General features: G+C 44.4%; 1 protein-coding gene across 8 annotated transcripts in view; it reads right to left on the bottom strand.

The window, feature by feature from the left end:
• LOC113016964 (NACHT, LRR and PYD domains-containing protein 12-like) overlaps nucleotides 1–19,660 on the bottom strand; it is a 184,310-nt gene that overhangs the window by 151,522 nt on the left and 13,128 nt on the right. For 6 of the 8 annotated variants that reach the window (XM_026160197.1, XM_026160200.1, XM_026160201.1 and 3 more), the window contains 4 exons: nucleotides 15,719–15,892; nucleotides 13,589–13,625; nucleotides 6,142–6,284; nucleotides 937–1,135 (listed from right to left, as the gene is read on the bottom strand). The exons of 1 other annotated variant lie outside the window; for it this stretch is intronic. In XM_026160197.1, the coding sequence (XP_026015982.1) occupies nucleotides 937–1,135; nucleotides 6,142–6,284; nucleotides 13,589–13,625; nucleotides 15,719–15,892 (553 nt within the window). Of the gene's footprint in view, nucleotides 1–936; nucleotides 1,136–6,141; nucleotides 6,322–11,164; nucleotides 11,342–13,448; nucleotides 13,626–15,718; nucleotides 15,893–19,660 lie in introns of those variants that run through there. One more of the 8 variants, XM_026160213.1, reaches the window with a different exon arrangement.

The raw sequence follows: 19,660 nt of genomic DNA, 5'->3' as shown, positions 1-19,660 counted from the left end.
TAGCCTCTGTCTCTCTTCCACAGCATGTCTTCATCCTGTCTTCCTTCTCTCACCCCAACCAGCAGATGGCCCCGCCCCTCCCTGAGCTTGGTTCTGCTGGAGGTTTCTTCCTGTAAAAAGGGAGTTTTTCCTTCCCACTGTCGCCAAAGTGCTTGCTCATAGGGGGTCATATGATTGTTGGGTTTTTCTCTGTATCTATGAAGCGCCTTGAGGCGACTTTTGTTGTGATTTGGCGCTATATAAATAAAATTGAATTGAATTGAATTGAATGAGTAACAAGAAGAACTTTGCCTACTTCGTGTCTTGCTTGCTGTGTAATTATATTGTCTTCAACGTTCCAGCGAATAGGTTCAAGCTACAAACCTATCACCCACCCACACAGACACATCTCCTCTCTGGAGCTAAACTTCTGCTTCATCTCCGCCTCTTTTCTTCATCCTCCACCTCTCTTTTCTCTTCTTCAGTGTTCTGCAGCCACGGAGCCTCACAGCCGTTAGCACGCCCATACCTGAGCAGCTAGCATTACCCAGCATGCCGTGCAGCAGTGTCAGTTTGTAAATGTGCAAGAATTCCTGCTCCAAACTGTTTCACAGAGTGCTGTGTGCCGTGACCTTTGACCTGCTAAAGACAGTCAGCTGTGGATTATTCATTGTTGTGTCTGATACTTAGAACTGTGAGGAAGAAGCTACACAGTTAATCAGGGTCCCCTCTCTCTGAATCAGGAAAGGTGGGCAGGCCGCGTGTGGGCCGCGGGCCATACGTTGAGTATCACTGTTTGAAATGTGAACATTGTTCTGCTGCAGTCAATGGACTAAACCAGAGAAGAAGAAAACAGACTTTACCATGAAGATCCTCAGTGTGGATCAGTATAATATCAGCCTGATGTCTGCAGTTTAGTGTCAGCACAACTTTCACATCATATTCATCTCAGCACAACTAAAACATGCTGACTGACCTCAGAGTTTCAAATCGACATCGTGGATTCTCCAGGAAACCACACAGATGCTTCACTCCTGAATCCTTCAGGTTGCTGTAGGTTCCACTCAGGTCCACCTCTGTGGGATACGAGGGGTTGGACTTCAGCGCTGCTGCCAGATAATCAAGGCCAATATCTGACAAATCACAGCTCTTCAATCTGTATAAAGAATGAAAGATGTAAGTTTATTAGACAAAGAGCTTGAAATCATTCAGTGTTTCATCATCTGTTCAGAGCTGAAGAAGGTTCAGAATGTAGAAGTTTAGAAAATGGAAACTCCAAACAGCTGAAGCCAACAGGAAGCAGCTTCAAACAAACACAACAAGAGAAAAAACTCTGAATGTTTCACATTAAAGTCGAACATTTCTAACAAGAGGGTTTTAAAGACAGCGTCACTGATGATCATCTTCTGCCCAGTAAAACTTTGGTTTTCCACATGTGAGTGTTAATGATGCACAAAGACTGTGAGTGCAAAGAGGGAGCGAGGAGGATGACAGAGAGATGGTACAGGAGCATCAAGAACCCGGCGAGGAAATGAGCAGAAGGACTTTGGAGCCTGTTGGATTGAAGCTTTCACAGAGACGTGTTTGACTGGACACCACCAGGACAGACTTTTAATCCCAGGATTTGGATGAGCTTTCTGTCTTTATGGTCACAAATGATGCTGTAACTCTGTGAATGTCCTGGAACTGTCAGCAGTATGGTTACGTCCTTTTGACCTGAGTTTCCACAGCTCTTATAACAGCAGTGTACATTCACCTGCAGGCACACGCTGCCTCTGCTTCAGCTCTGTTTATGAAGCACAAACTGCAGGAACCAAACTCAGACTGGCTCATTTCAATCATGTCTGCTTACAAAGACACTTTGAAACTCTTATCAGTATGTTTCCTGTCGTACTAGGACGGATCACACTCTGGACCTTTGTTGTGGATCAGTGAAGGATGCTTAGAAATCCCTCCTGCTGCCTGAGCTTGAACATCATCAGCACTTTAACACTGAGCAGAGGGACGTGGAAAAGGCCTTCTGTCTTTATCTGACTCAACTGTTTCCTTATGTGGGCTGAAGAAAACACCGTTGTAGACTATATTTATATGAAACATGTATATTTAATGCATTTAATGTATTTGAACCATATTTAATGCATATTACAGGATGTAACAGCTGCATATGTGTCAACAATAATGGCTTTGATTTTGCCCCCTATGAACATTTCTGTAGCTCCGCCCCTGCAGCAAACGTGTGTGAGAGCAGCCACGGCCCGCTCCTCCATGGTTTCATTCACACTCATCTCATACTGAACACACACACTTTGTAGGAATCAAATCAAATCAAATCACTTTTATTGTCACATCACATGTGCAGGTACACTGGTACAGCACATGTGAGTGAAATTCTTGTGTGCGAGCTTCACAAGCAACAGAGGTGTGCAAAAATACAATAACGTAAACAAGCAGAATACAAGAATGGCTACATCTGAAACTAATAAATATATGTACAATATATAATAGTGTATGCATTTCTGGATGTGTATACTAAATATTTTCCTACGTGTGTGTGTGTGTGTACACATATTTTACAAATTAAATAGAGTAAACAATAAATATATAAAAATATACAGAGTTGAGACATGTGCAAAACAGTGGCATTACTGTACAGTATGTAGTGCATAATGTTGAAGTTCCAGTAGTGAAGGTGAGGTGTCTATGAAGTGTCCAGCAGTCTGATGGCCTGATGGAAAAAGCTGTCTCTCAGTCTGCTGGTTGGGGACCGGATGCTGCAGAACCTCCTTCCTGATGGAAGTAGTCTGAACAGTTGATGGCTGGGGGGACTGGAGTCCTTGATGATCCTCTCCGCTTTCCTCAGGCAGCGCTTCCTGTAGATGTCTTGGAGGGAGGGAAGCTCACCTCCAATTATCCGTTCAGAGCACCGCACTACTCGCTGGAGAGCTTTGCAGTTGTAGGCGGTGCTGTTGCCGTACCAGGTGGTGATGCATCCAGTGAGGATGCTCTCAATGGCACAGTGATAGAAGGTCCTGAGGATGCGGGGGCTCATGCCGAATCTTTTCAGCCTCCTGAGAAAGAAGAGGCGCTGCTGCGCCTTCTTCACTGTTTTGTTTGTGTGTACTGACCACGTAAGATCCTCAGCCAGATGTACACCAAGGAACCGGAAGCTGCTCACTGATGGGGGTGTGTACTTCTCTGCACCTCCGGAAGTCCACTATCAACTCCTTTGTCTTTGCGACGTTGAGGGTGAGATGGTTGTCTTGACACCAGTGGGTCAGGGCGCTGACCTCCTCCCTGTAAGCCGTCTCATCACTGTTGGTGATAAGACCCACCACTGTAGTGTCGTCCGCAAACTTCACAATGATGTTGGAGTTGTTAGTGGCTGTGCAGTCGTAGGTGTAGAGTGAGTACAGGAGAGGGCTCAGTACACACCCCTGTGGAGCACCAGTGTTCATTGTGATGGGGGATGAGGTGATGCTGCCCAGTCTGACCACTTGGCGTCTGTCAGACAGGAAGCTAAGGATCCAGCTGCAGAGGGAGCTGCTCAGTCCTAGATCCTGCAGTTTCCTGTCCAGCTTCGAGGGAACGATGGTATTGAATGCTGAGCTGTAATCTACAAACAGCATTCTCACATACGTGTCTCTCTTCTCCAGGTGTGACAGGGCAGTGTGTAGTGTCAGGGCTATGGCATCATCAGTGGACCTGTTGTGGCGGTATGCGAACTGTAGAGGGTCCAGTGAGTCGGGTAGTGCAGAGCAGATGAAGTCTCTGACCAGCTTCTCGAAGCATTTGCTCACGATGGGGGTCAGGGCTACAGGTCGCCAGTCGTTCAATGAGGAGATGGTGGAGGATTTGGGTACAGGGACGATGGTGGCCATTTTGAAGCAGGCTGGGACTACAGACAGAGAGAGGGAAAGGTTGAAGATGTGCGTGAACACTCCAGCCAGCTGAGCCGCGCATGACTTGAGGACGCGGCCGGGAATCCCGTCCGGACCAGTAGCTTTGCGCGCGTTCACCTTCCTGAAGCACTTCCGCACATCCTCCTCAGACACAGTGTGCGCACTGACGTCATCCGCGGTGCGCACACTGTCCGGTCTCATGGTGTTCGCTGTGTCGAATCTAGCGTAGAATACGTTTAGATCCTCACACAGAGAGGCCGTGGTCTGCGGTGTGCTGGTTTTCCCTCTAAAGTCTGTGATCGTGTTTAGTCCCTGCCACATACTCCGAGGGTTGTCAAACTGTTGCTCCACCCTGTCCCTGTACTCACGTTTGGCTGCTTTGATCGTCTTCCGGAGTTGGTAATGTGCGTGTTTGTAGTCCGATGTGTTCGCGGAGGCAAAGGCGGTGTTCCGTGCCGCCAGTGCCGCGCGAACATCTCCGTTAATCCAGGGTTTTTGATTTGGGAAGGATTTAACTGTTATGGATGGGACGACATCTTCCACGCATTTCCTGATAAATCCACAGACTGAGTCTGTGTACTCATCAATGTCTCTAGCAGCCACGTGAAACATTTCCCAGTCCGCGTGATCAAAACAGTCCCGCAGCGCAGACTCCGATTGGTCCGTCCAACAGTGCACCGCCCTCCGGGTTGGAGCTTCCTGTTTCAGCTTCTGCCTGTAGGCGGGCAGGAGCAGGATGGAGCGGTGATCTGATTGGCCGAATGGGGCGCGGGGGAGGGCTTTGTACGCATCCCGGAAAGAGGTGTAGCAGTGGTCAAGTAGCCGGTTTCCACGTGTGTTAAAAAGGATGTGTTGGTGGAGTTTGGGTGAGACTTTCTTCAGGTTTCCCTTATTAAAGTCTCCGGCTGTGATAAACGCTGCCTCTGGGTGTGCGGTTTCCTCACTGCTGATCGCGCTGTACAGTTCCCTGAGTGCTCGGTCAGTGTCGGCTTGTGGGGGAATGTAAACAGCCGTAATAATCACTGCTGTAAATTCCCTCGGTAGCCAGAATGGCCGGCACTTAATCATCAGGTACTCCAGATCCGGTGAGCAGAAGGATTTGACCGGGTGCACGTTCGCATAATCACACCAGCTGTTGTTGATCATGAAACATACACCACCGCCTCTGCTTTTCCCAGTAAGATCCTGTGACCTGTCCGCGCGATGCATGGAGAACCCCGGTAGTTGTATTGCGGAGTCCGGTACCTTGTCCGATAGCCAGGTTTCTGTGAGGCAGATCACGCAGCAGTCTCGCTTCTCTCGCTGGAATGAGATCCGTGCCCGAAGCTCGCACAGCTTGTTCTCCAGAGACTGCATATTAGCCAGTAATAAACTGGGTAACGGTGGTCTGTTAGTGCGCCGTCTCAGTCGAACAAGAATGCCAGATCTTCTCCCTCTGCGTCGGCATTTGCGGCCTCCAGGGCCAGAGAACAAAGGCGTCTCAGGTGAGATGAATGGGGGGTCTGCAAACGGAGCGTCCGTGTTGCAAAACTTGAACTCCGGAAAGTTATAAGAAAGACCGTCTTTTATGTCCAGTAAGGTTTGTCGGTCGTACACGTACTACTTCGTGTCTTGCTTGCTGTGTAATTATATTGTCTTCAACGTTCCAGCGAATAGGTTCAAGCTACAAACCTATCACCCGCCCACACAGAAACATCTCCTCTCTAGAGCTAAACTTCTGCTTCATCTCCGCCTCTTTTCTTCATCCTCCACTTCTCTTTTTTCTTCTTCAGTGTTCTGCAGCCACAGAGCCTCACAGCCGTTACCACACCCATACCTGAGCAGCTAGCATTACCCAGCATGCCATGCAGCAGTGTCAGTTTGTAAATGTGCAAGAATTCCTGCTTCAAACTGTTTCACAGAGTGCTGTGTGCCGTGACCTTTGACCTGCTAAAGACAGTCAGCTGTGGATTATTCATTGTTGTGTCTGATACTTAGAACTGTGAGGAAGAAGCTACACAGTTAATCAGGGTCCCCTCTCTCTGAATCAGGAAAGGTGGGCAGGCCGCGTGTGGGCCGCGGGCCATACGTTGAGTATCACTGTTTGAAATGTGAACATTGTTCTGCTGCAGTCAATGGACTAAACCAGAGAAGAAGAAAACAGACTTTACCATGAAGATCCTCAGTGTGGATCAGTATAATATCAGCCTGATGTCTGCAGTTTAGTGTCAGCACAACTTTCACATCATATTCATCTCAGCACAACTAAAACATGCTGACTGACCTCAGAGTTTCAAATCGACATCGTGGATTCTCCAGGAAACCACACAGATGCTTCACTCCTGGATCCTGCAGGTTGCTGTAGGTTCCACTCAGGTCCACCTCTGTGGGATACGAGGGGTTGGACTTCAGTGCTGCTGCCAGATATTCAAGGCCAATATCTGACAAACCACAGTCCTTCAATCTGTATAAAGAATGAAAGATGTAAATTTATTAGACAAAGTGCTTGAAATCATTCAGTGTTTCATCATCTGTTCAGAGCTGAAGAAGGTTCAGAATGTAGAAGTTTAGAAAATGGAAACTCCAAACAGCTGAAGCCAACAGGAAGCAGCTTCAAACAAACACAACAAGAGAAAAAACTCTGAATGTTTCACATTAAAGTCGCACATTTCTAACAAGAGGGTTTTAAAGACAGCGTCACTGATGATCATCTTCTGCCCAGTAAAACTTTGGTTTTCCACATGTGAGTGTTAATGATGCACAAAGACTGAGTGCAAAGAGGGAGCGAGGAGGATGACAGAGAGATGGTACAGGAGCATCAAGAACCCGGCGAGGAAATGAGCAGAAGGACTTTGGAGCCTGTTGGATTGAAGCTTTCACAGAGACGTATTTGACTGGACACCACCAGGACAGACTTTTAATCCCAGCATTTGGATGAGCTTTCTGTCTTTATGTTCACAAATGATGCTGTAACTCTGTGACTGTCCTGGAACTGTCAGCAGTGTGGTTACGTCCTTTTGACCTGAGTTTCCACAGCTCTTATAACAGCAGTGTACATTCACCTGCAGGCACACGCTGCCTCTGCTTCAGCTCTGTTTATGAAGCACAAACTGCAGGAACCAAACTCAGACTGGCTCATTTCAATCATGTCTGCTTACAAAGACACTTTGAAACTCTTATCAGTATGTTTCCTGTCCTACTAGGAGGGATCAAACTCTGGACCTTTGTTGTGGATCAGTGAAGGATGCTTAGAAATCCCTCCTGCTGCCTGAGCTTGAACATCATCAGCACTTTAACACTGAGCAGATGGACGTGGAAAAGGCCTTCTGTCTTTATCTGACTCAACTGTTTCCTTATGTGGGCTGAAGGAAACACAGTTGTAGACTATATTTATATGAAACATGTATATTTAATGCATTTAATGTATTTGAACCATATTTAATGCATATTACAGGATGTAACAGCTGCATATGTGTCAACAACAATGGCTTTGATTTTGCCCCCTATGAACATTTCTGTAGCTCCGCCCCTGCAGCAAACGTGTGTGAGAGCAGCCACGGCCCGCTCCTCCATGGTTTCATTCACACTCATCTCATACTGAACACACACACTTTGTAGGAATCATCAGTACTTTGACTGTTTCTCAGGTTAGCTTCAGGTTAGCCATTTAGCATTTCTCCAGTCTGAGTCACAGAGCGTCACATGACGTGACAGAAGCTGATTGGTCAGCTGCAGTGATGGTGGTGGAGCAGCATTAATGATGATGCTGTAGAACAACAGGAACACGGGGATATCAGACTGTTAGTGGGTTTAGTCATTCCTGCTGCACTTTGTCCTTCTTATTGAAGTGACCTGCTGAGAGCTCACACTGTTCTCTGTAGAAATGATGTCAGTCTGACTCGTCACATGTTTGGAGGCGTGTTTGATGTTTGCTCTTCTGGAAACTCTCAGTATCAAATATGGAAGATGCAAAGGAGACACGCTTCAGTCTGTATGGACCCATTTCTACATGTTTGTACATCAGCTTATCAAATCCTGTCTGCTGTCTTCATTTATTACTCTTCACCTGCTTCACTGTCACTGTGTGGGCGGAGCTGCCTGAGCCCCGCTGTTAGGTTTTGTATTGTTGATTGTCATTTATGCTTAGAAATATTTAACCATATATGAGTCTGCCTACAGGAGGGAGGTTGAACGTCTGGTGTCCTGGTGCAGCCACAACAACCTGGTGCTGAATGCCCAGAAGACAGTGGAGATTATTGTGGACTTCAGGACGCACACAGCTCCACTCCCCCCCATCATCCTGTCTGACACCCCCATCACCTCTGTGGACTCATTCCGCTTCCTGGGTACCACCATCACCCAGGACCTGAAGTGGGAGCCCACCATCACCTCCGTCATTAAGAAAGCCCAGCAGAGGATGTACTTCCTGAGGCAGCTGAAGAAATTCAACCTGCCAACACGGACGATGATGCAGTTCTACACTGCAATCATCGAGTCCATCCTCACCTCCTCCATCACTGTGTGGTACGCTGGAGCCACTATCAGGGACAAACAGAGACTGCAGCGTGTTGTGCGCTCTGCTGACAAGGTGATTGGCTGCAGACTCCCATCTCTGCAGGACCTATACACCTCCAGGACACTGCGGCGTGCAGCCCGGATCTCAGCTGACCCTTCTCACCCTGGACACAGTCTGTTTGACCTGCTCCCCTCAGGCAGGAGGCTCCGGTCCATTCGCACCAGAACCTCTCGCCATAAGAACAGTTTCTTCCCCTCTGCTGTCGGACACATGAACAATAACCGTATGACTGTTCCCACCACTAACACCCTACGCTGTGTTCACTGCATCATTCCATATTTGGCACTGATCACCACCTGCACTCATGTATATATCATGTATATATCTATCTACTTAGCACTTTTAATTCTTATTCTTATTTTTATATTTTTATGACAGTATGTTTGCACTGAAGCACCGCAGCAATTTCCTAATGTTGTAAACCTGCTCAACATTTGGCAATAAAACCCTTTCTGATTCTGATTCTGATTCTGATGCTTAGAGGTGTATAATCAATTGTGTACTGATAGGATGTGTGATCTTTAGCAGGCTGCAAAGGCTTGGTGTGTATTCCACACTGGAATGCACACCTACATCCTGGGAGCATGGGAAGAGGTCGTACCTTGTTTTATTGTTTTATGGCAGGATAAACGTGGCTGTATCTGTTTTATGCTAAGTGCCTTTTGTTTAGATGAACTGTTGGACTTCCAGACCAGCAGGTTTAGGGAAGTCATTTATGGGGTCACACTCTGACCCCCCCCCCACACACACACAGTATTCTTTGTTCACATGTATACCTATGTAGACGTCATATGTTAATGACCCTATGCATATTCATGTAACCACAATAAAAGGAGTGCTATGGGGAACGACACTTGGCTCCAGGCAGGTCTCCCTCATGCATAACTTTCTGCTTCTTAATACAGATAAAACTGAGCTTATTGTACTCGGCCCTGAAAAGCTTAGAAATATGGTATCTAAGCAGATTCTTACTCTGGATGGCATTACCTTGGCCTCCAGTAACGCTGTGAGGAACCTTGGAGTCATTTTTGACCAGGACATGTCCTTCAACGCACATATTAAACAAATATGTAAGACTGCTTTCTTCCATTTGCGCAACATCTCTAAAATTAGAAATATCCTGTCTCAGAGTGACGCTGAAAAACTAGTTCATGCATTTATTACTTCCAGGCTGGACGACTGTAATTCATTATTATCAGGATGTCCAAAAAACTCCCTGAAAACCTTCAGCTAATCCAAAATGCTGCAGCAAGAGTCCTGACAGGGACTAGAAAGAGAGAGCATATTTCTCCTGTTTTGGCTTCCCTTCATTGGCTTCCTGTTAAATCCAGAATTGAATTCAAAATCCTGCTCCTCACATACAAGGTCTTAAATAATCAGGCCCCATCTTATCTTAATGACCTTGTAGTACCATATCACCCTATTAGAGCACTTCGCTCTCGCTCTGCAGGCCTACTTGTTGTTCCTAGAGTATTTAAAAGTAGAATGGGAGGCAGAGCCTTCAGTTTTCAGGCCCCTCTTCTGTGGAACCAGCTTCCAGTTTGGATTCGGGAGACAGACACTATCTCTACTTTTAAGATTAGGCTTCAAACTTTCCTTTTTGCTAAAGCATATAGTTAGGGCTGGACCAGGTGACCCTGAATACTCCCTTAGTTATGCTGCAATAGACGTAGGCTGCCGGGGGACTCCCATGATGCATTGAGTTTTTCCTTTCCAGTCACCTTTCTCACTCACTATGTATTAATAGACCTCTCTGCATTAAATCATATCTGTTATTAACCTCTGTCTCTCTTCCACAGCATGTCTTCATCCTGTCTTCCTTCTCTCACCCCAACCAGCAGATGGCCCCGCCCCTCCCTGAGCCTGGTTCTGCCGGAGGTTTCTTCCTGTAAAAAGGGAGTTTTTCCTTCCCACTGTCGCCAAAGTGCTTGCTCATAGAGGGTCATATGATTGTTGGGTTTTTCTCTGTATCTATGAAGCGCCTTGAGGCGACTTTTGTTGTGATTTGGCGCTATATAAATAAAATTGAATTGAATTGAATTGAATGAGTAACAAGAAGAACTTTGCCTACTTTGTGTCTTGCTTGCTGTGTAATTATATTGTCTTCAACGTTCCAGCGAATAGGTTCAAGCTACAAACCTATCACCCACCCACACAGAAACATTTCCTCTCTGGAGCTTAACTTCTGCTTCATCTCCGCCTCTTTTCTTCATCCTCCACCTCTCTTTTCTCTTCTTCGGTGTTCTGCAGCCACAGAGTCTCACAGCCGTTAGCACGCCCATACCTGAGCAGCTAGCATTACCCAGCATGCCGTGCAGCAGTGTCAGTTTGTAAATGTGCAAGAATTCCTGCTCCAAACTGTTTCACAGAGTGCTGTGTGCTGTGACCTTTGACCTGCTAAAGACAGTCAGCTGTGGATTATTCATTGTTGTGTCTGATACTTAGAACTGTGAGGAAGAAGCTACACAGTTAATCAGGGTCCCCTCTCTCTGAATCAGGAAAGGTGGGCAGGCCGCGTGTGGGCCGCGGGCCATACGTTGAGTATCACTGTTTGAAATGTGAACATTGTTCTGCTGCAGTCAATGGACTAAACCAGAGAAGAAGAAAACAGACTTTACCATGAAGATCCTCAGTGTGGATCAGTATAATATCAGCCTGATGTCTGCAGTTTAGTGTCAGCACAACTTTCACATCATATTCATCTCAGCACAACTAAAACATGCTGACTGACCTCAGAGTTTCAAGTTTACATCCTGGACTCTCCAGGAAACCACACAGATGCTTCACTCCTGGATCCTGCAGGTTGTTGTTGTCGCTCAGGTCCAGCTCTCTCAGATGGGAGGGGTTGGACTTCAGTGCTGCTGCCAGATAATCACAGCTGATCTCTGACAAACCACAGTCCTTCAATCTGTATAAAGAATGAAAGATGTAAGTTTATTAGACAAAGTGCTTGAAATCATTCAGTGTTTCATCATCTGTTCAGAGCTGAAGAAGGTTCAGAATGTAGAAGTTTAGAAAATGGAAACTCCAAACAGCTGAAGCCAACAGGAAGCAGCTTCAAACAAACACAACAAGAGAAAAAACTCTGAATGTTTCACATTAAAGTCGTACATTTCTCATAAAAACAGGACAAAGACTTGAAAAAGTCGTGTTTTTCCTTCCAGGAACCACATGGCTTCACTTTTAAAGGTGAAGTGTGACAGAAATGGACATATTTGAAGTCCAACACCTTTTTCCAGTCACATTATTAAAGCAGACAAACTACAAGCTCATTTTCATTCCAACAAGTCATCTTCTGACCTGGACTAACAACACTGGTCTCTATGTGCAGCTGGCTGTGAGACCAGTGCTCAGGGAGCGTCTACAAAGTGCAACACTGAAAGAACATCACACACTCATTTGCTTCCAGCACTTTCACACAAACATCTACTGTCATTATTGTCACCAAACTCTGTGGATCCTTTATTGCAAATTCAAATGGGATCAAATGGTCAGACAAAAGAGGGTTATGAGGAAATATGATGAAATGTTGTGTATTAGCAGCAACTTATTGAATCATTTTCCTCAGAAACCAAACAAAATGATTGACAAACATGTTTTTACAAACTCAGTGTTGGACTTGGATCAGCAGGATAAGCTGATGTTTAAAGGCATTTGAGTCTCGCTGTATGAGAGTCCAGTTCTTACTCAATATTTATGGATGATGTTCTTTCAGTGTTGCACTTTGTAGACGCTCCCTGAGCCTCACAGCCAGCTGCACATGGACCAGCTGACATTACCCAGCATTAGAGGCGGCTGTAAAAAATTCATGTTCCCATTTAAATGGTTTTAATTTGAATAAAACGATGTTGATTCATTCAATCCTGAATCGATGTTTAATATAAATGTATTTTGCCAGAATCTCAGGTTAAAGCTCACAAACTATTTCAACAAGCAGCAAACAGCTAAAACAGTAAATGAGAGCAGCTAAACACACAAAGATGGAAACACAGAGCGTGGATCGTTCACTCGACGGCACGTACACGGACACGCCGTCGGGGCTGAAAGTGGACAGCTCACAGATCCTGAAGCTGCAGGTTTCATCTGTCTCCAACCAAAACTGAGTGAAGCAGCAGCAAAAGAAGATCCAAACTCTGCTTCACGTTTGATCAATATGCTCATGAATTCTCTCTGACTTTGGCTGTTCCTGCCTGCACAGCTCTCTCTCTCTCAGTGTACTCCAAGAACAGCTTCAAACATCTGTTTCTGCATCATTCACTGTTTATTAGCCACCAGTCTGCTGTTGTGTTCAGTGCTGTCGGCCTCTGACAGTAAAGCCTCATTTCTGCTGTTCCATGGAAACTTTTTAAAATGATGACAGATTACAAACTCTCAGCTGTGTCTGTAATCAAACCTCTGTAACTTTGCTTCACTTCAGCAGCATCAGCTCATGTTCACATGTTGATTCATGGTTTGCTTCAGTTTTTGATCGACTGCAGAATATTTTGAAGGTTATCTGCTATAAAAAGCCAGAAGAGGAAAATCTGCTTCATGTGTTTCTGTTTGATCCTCAGTGACTTTGACACAAAGGCCTCTGCTGTGATGATCACACCTCTGATCAAGTCTCACAGTGTCACAACTGATAAATGATCAGAGTTGGAATATTTCTGACTGTCTGCTGTGTGCCGTGACCTTTGACCTGCTAAAGACAGTCAGCTGTGGATTATTCATTGTTGTGTCTGATACTTAGAACTGTGAGGAAGAAGCTACACAGTTAATCAGGGTCCCCTCTCTCTGAATCAGGAAAGGTGGGCAGGCCGCGTGTGGGCCGCGGGCCATACGTTGAGTATCACTGTTTGAAATGTGAACATTGTTCTGCTGCAGTCAATGGACTAAACCAGAGAAGAAGAAAACAGACTTTACCATGAAGATCCTCAGTGTGGATCAGTATAATATCAGCCTGATGTCTGCAGTTTAGTGTCAGCACAACTTTCACATCATATTCATCTCAGCACAACTAAAACATGCTGACTGACCTCAGAGTTTCAAGTTTACATCCTGGACTCTCCAGGAAACCACACAGATGCTTCACTCCTGGATCCTGAAGGTTGTTGTTCCAGCTCAGCTCCAGCTCTCTCAGATGGGAGGGGTTGGACTTCAGTGCTGCTGCCAGATAATCACAGCTGATCTCTGACAAACCACAGCTCTCCAATCTGTATAAAGAATGAAAGATGTAAGTTTATTAGACAAAGTGCTTGAAATCATTCAGTGTTTCATCATCTGTTCAGAGCTGAAGAAGGTTCAGAATGTAGAAGTTTAGAAAATGGAAACTCCAAACAGCTGAAGCCAACAGGAAGCAGCTTCAAACAAACACAACAAGAGAAAAAACTCTGAATGTTTCACATTAAAGTCGTACATTTCTCATAAAAACAGGACAAAGACTTGAAAAAGTCGTGTTTTTCCTTCCAGGAACCACATGGCTTCACTTTTAAAGGTGAAGTGTGAAAGAAATGGACATATTTGAAGTCCAACACCTTTTTCCAGTCACATTATTAAAGCAGACAAACTACAAGCTCATTTTCATTCCAACAAGTCATCTTCTGACCTGGACTAACAACACTGGTCTCTATGTGCAGCTGGCTGTGAGACCAGTGCTCAGGGAGCGTCTACAAAGTGCAACACTGAAAGAACATCACACACTCATTTGCTTCCAGCACTTTCACACAATCATCTACTGTCATCATTCATGTTCCTGCTCCTCTGGATTCACACGGAGCCTCTGCTCATGCCGTTGCCATGGTGAATCATAGTATGTGGCTCCATAACTCAGACTGAGCATGCTCAGAGCTGATTGGCCCGACTCTGATCAGCTGATCTAGAAGAGGAAACTCTGCTATATGTACATTATTACATCTACACCTGAATCACAACACTCACACAAATATATCAACTGTGTTTAATATTTTGGCACGTAGATCATTTATGTGCTTCAGCTCTTCTTACATTTTACCACCAACATGTTTCAAAAGGAGCAGCTTTTACTTTGAAGGCCAGCTGTCTGTGTTTCCTGTTTTCATTGTTGGATAATGAAATAAGTCGATGCTTCAGTGCTTTGAATTGTGTTACACAAAGAAAAGTTTTCACGTTGTTCAGGCAGAATCGAGCGTTGAAGAATGAATTTACACGTCAATAAACATTTTCATCAGCACAAGCAGGACAATGAAAGCAGGAAATACCCCAAACTGCCATTTCTCATTCTACAACTTCAACAACTGCACATGAATTATACTTCATACACAGACCCACAGTCTCTGATTGCTCTGAAATCTCACTGACAGCCAATAGAAATAAAGAAAAGTCCAGACTGACAGTCTCTGTGGGGTTAGGCAGTGAACTGCTCACGCTGCGTTCAAGTGCATCACAAACTATTGGAATTGGATCCAACTTTGTGAAGAAGATTTCTTCTCAGCTGCTGTTTTGAACATTTCCTCATGAACTGTATTAAACTCTGTAAATGAACTGAGAACTATTTCTACATTTGAAACTATGGATTCATTTTCCCGTTCACTTCTGTACGTTAGTGTATAAATGAATGTTAGACTGGGCTCCATGGAAACACTTGGACTGGTCTCAGCTGCCTTCTTTCTGTAGTCCTTTCTCTTCTCCAGCTTCTGTTTGAAATCCTCTCACAGAGCCTGAAACCTGCTTTGCTGTCATGTGTGGGCCTGTGTTCCTCTGCTTTAACACAAACCTCACCACAGCAGCTGTGTGGGTCGTCTCTGTAGCAGCCCGATCAGCTTCTGATACATGAACATCATCACAGCTCCTAACTTCACCTTTATTAGCTTTGACATTCATGTCTTTCTTTTCTCTGTCTGTTTCCACACAAGCTCAAAGTCTCTGCAGCCTGTTTTTATCTGCTATCATCAGCTCTCCAACAGCCTCATTCACATCCCTCACACACTCTACAGCCTCACCAGTACTGACTTCATCTTCACTGACTGATGGAGCACAACATGAACCTGTGGAGGCTGAAAAGCTGTCCTGTCAAACATCTCCCCGTCACCACTCCACTTCTGTCAGCCTTTAAATGAACCCTGCTCAAGTTTGTCACTTCTATTTGCAGCCAAGAGGAAAAACTGTTGTTCAGTCGTTTGGAAAGACACAACATTTCTGAAAGCACTCAAACTTCTTCACATTTGTCTTCAGACACATCCTGAACATTTAGGAACTAAAGAACGTTTCAAACATCAATCAAAGATCTGAAATATAGAAAAACAACAACAGCTGCAGTCAGTGAACTCACCTCAGAGTCTCCAGTCGACAGTTTGGACTCTCCAGTCCAGCACACAGAAGCTTCACTGCTGAATCCTGCAGCTTGTTGTTACTCATCTCCAGCTCTGTCAGATGGGAGGGGTTGGACTTCAGGGCTGAGGCCACAACTTCACAGTGAGTCCCTGAGAGTCCACACCGAGTCAGTCTGTGATCACAGAAAATATAAAATGTGTTATTATAAAAGCAGAAAATCTGCATTATAAACACAGACTGAATGTATATGAAGACAAAACAGAGTGAGGTCATAATCTGATGAACATCTGCTCTTCACATCTGTGCTTCAGCTCCTCTTACTGTGTTTGACATGACACAACGATTGAGTCTCTCTCAGACCTGCAGACTTTTAATGAGAATCTTTGTTTGGCTTTAATCTGCAGTGAAGGAGGAAGATGGTGTCACATTTAGGCTTCCATAATGTCCACAGTCTGTCAGTGAGATCTGATCCAGAGTCAGAGTGAAGACGCACATTTGAACTGTTTCCTGTCCTGAATCTGACTCCAGGACATTTTGAATGAGCTCAGCTCAGTGAAGAGTTCCAGCTGGAAAGACGATCTCTGTTTGCTACCTGCTGCTGTCAGGTACGACTGTTCACGTCCACACGCAGGAAAAATCTGCTGACTGTCACCAAACGGAGCAGAAATCTCATCACTGGACAATAATGATGAATGAACTCAGAGCTGCTGATATCACATCTGATTTCAGGGGAACTAAACACAGAAATGATTGGCTCGTTTTAGCTTTCTGAGCCATTAGTCTGCAGGTTTATCACTAGTTGGCAGAAACAGACTTGTATTAATGTTCAGCGCTTCAGTGTTTATGACTCCAGATCCAGGTGACAGCAAGTCAAAATGATGTTACCTGTCTGTGTCCAGCAGCAGCCTTTGAATATTGTTATAAACTCACATGGATCAGTTTGTCTTTGATTGGTTTGTAAAGTTCAAATTCATTTATATTCATCAACTCTAAATGAAAAATGTTTTTCTTCTTCTATGTTTATTATTAGAGTAACAAATTCTTATAGTTTCCTGTTGTTGAGAATTTCAGTGTAAAACCACTCGGACCTGTGCATCACTGCACACTGTGAAAGTATTACTGCAGTTTAATCTATAATCCTAATCAGTGTGTTTACTGGACTGTAGTCAGACCTCCGTTATACCAAAGGAAACACTGAACGTCTTCAAAGTCACAATAAATTTATACTAAATGCTAATAAATACTGGAGTGTTAGAAAAGATGCTTCCAGCGTGTTTGTCTTTGATAGGGTTTATTCTGTTCGTCTATTGTCTGACCACTTGGGGGCGCTTTTGTCTCTTTTGCTCTGAGCCTTGGGTTTATTCAAACTGATTTTAATAAACTATTTTCTGCAAGTTGAAGCTTCATCTCCATCTCCAGTGGTTGTTGCATATTTTATGACTATATTAGTAACAGTCAGAGAGTTTAGAGTAAATTAGATCTTCACGTTTGATTTTTGACACAACATAAATGGTGAGCCAGTGTCAGAGGAAGTGACAGCATCCACCGAGGACCGGGGGGAGTGGGAGGACTGGGGGACCAGGCCAACAAAAAGGTGATCACTGATACAGGTCAGCAAACATTTGCTCATTTGGTGTCTTAGAGCAGACTCCGCCCAGCTTTGTCGTCCATGGTTGCTCTTTCAAAGGAATCTAGTTACTAGGGGTGCAACGATACACAAAATTCACGGTTCGGTTCGGTTCGATACTTTGGTGTCATGGTTCGATATTTTTTCGATACAAAAAAAAATGTTCATGCCTTTTTAATTTGTCATTTATTAAAATTATAAATATATATTTTAACTGAAAAGTACAGTTTTTAAATTTAACCCTAACCCTTGTGCGCGTTTTTTATTTTTGACAGCGAATGTGCACCTGCGGACCACTTATGTGCAGCCCTGGTTATTTAGCTCATCATATGGCAGCCACAGAAATTCTTTTGTCCATGAAACCATAAAGCTGCACTTTCTTTTTGCCTTATAGTCTGATTTGTCATTACTTTTCCGTTTTGTGGTAAGCTTTTCTTTGGCTGTCACTTCTTCACCCTGACCTGTCTTATTTGGCTCAGCAAAACTAAAATATATATCCTGCTGCTTTTACACACGCACTCACATAACGCTCAGCGATTCTCTGCGCGATCAACCTCTCACATGTTTAAGCTCACTGCAGGAGATTTCACTTGTCATGTTTGCATAGTAAGCTAAGGATTGATAAGACGATGTCAGAGGAATTGGTGCGCAAATTATCATCACTCACCAATCAGTGCTGTCGCTCTCTATACACAGTTCGTGCGATTGCAAAATGAAAGCAAAAAAACAAGTGCAAATTCAAATGCGATTTCAATATGTCACATATTGACAGTGGCTCACCGATGCCAATGACATAATTACCCAGCTACATTTCCGAAAGAATGCAAAAGCATTGACATATATTTTTCCTTCCTACAATAGCCCGACGGGCAGGGCAGAGATAGATTTTGGTAGCCCGACTGGAAAAATCGCTAGCCCCGGGATGTCGGGCTAGCGATATTGCGAGCCCTGTATCTGATTGAGGAATCACTCATCTTTGGAAAAGAGAGTTTATTACAGAGAAATGTCTCTTTCCAAAATAAAAGCTATACTATATGCTTCTTCTGGGCTATATTCTCAGCAGCATATTAAATATATCAGGTCCCCATGAGGAGAATCATGTGCTAACGGCTGTCTAAATGACTCGGGTAAAGTTTGTAGCATGCATGCTTGTTGTTTTTGTCTGCTTCCACTTGTCTGTGCACTAGGATGATGTCGGCGTAAATGTGCAGTCATATTCGTTGTGTTCCCACTAGTGCTTTCAGGTTAATCTTGTTGAAATGACCTTAACGCCACAACACGGCAAATCTCCTTTAACGAGCTACCCCTGATCGCCGTGCATGGAGCTAGACGGCCAACACGTTAACGAGCTAACTGCGCTAACACACTAGTTCCCACCCATGTAATTAAGCATTGCGTGGCACATCCAACATACTGTTTTACTTTAGTCCATGATGTGCTTACCTTCAGGGTCATACGTCATATGAAAACCAAAATAATTCCAAACGCCAGATCTGAATGAGGTTGGGGGAGGTTCAATTTGCCATGTTGCAAGGAGAGCTTAACTTCTGTCTCGCTAGCTTGCCCTGTGCTCTTCCTTCTGATGATGCTGTCGAACGCAGATTCACTGAGCGCTCAACACAGACAGCATCGTCAGAAGGAAAGTTGATAAAATAAATTACAAATTTTGTATTGTTCATACATATGCGTACCGAACCAAAAACACTGTATCGAACAGTTCAATATCGATACGAATATCGTTGCACCCCTACTAGTTATATCAGGGCCGTGCAGAGAAGTTTAAAGGGGCGGGTGCTCAAAGTTAAAAAGGGGCACATTGAACCAGGCTGAATAACAACAACACACATTCATCAAGAATCTAATATGGGAAGGGCAGGGCTGTGTTTATCTGAGACTCTAGACATTAAAAAGTCCATAGGAGAGATGGTAGCTGATTAAACAAGTGTCATGAGATAATAACAAAATGCAAAGATTGGTGACAGCGCTTGGAACCATAAGGCAACAAAAAACTGTGAGAAAGAAATTAGGCTCTGCCTGTGAATCACTCTTTGCTTCTCTTCTTCCTTCCATCCCATCATTTCATATATCACTCTCCACTTGCTGTCTATGTGAGAACAAGGCACAACTTGCTATTGCAATAAACTATAATCTAATTATCCACACCTAACAACTCTTGCACTTAATCTATAATAAAATGATGACAGAAAAATGTTATAGCCCTGCCTTTAGTAGCCTCACACAGCTCCTACTGTTTCCTCCTCATGTCCTTACCAGGCATGTCTAGACAATGTTATATCATGAGTAATAATTTAA

This window comes from Astatotilapia calliptera, chromosome 23, assembly GCF_900246225.1.
Source record: "Astatotilapia calliptera chromosome 23, fAstCal1.2, whole genome shotgun sequence".
Lineage (NCBI taxonomy): Eukaryota > Metazoa > Chordata > Actinopteri > Cichliformes > Cichlidae > Astatotilapia > Astatotilapia calliptera.
Note: the sequence above shows the minus strand (reverse complement) of the source record. Positions and strands in the feature narration are given on the sequence as shown.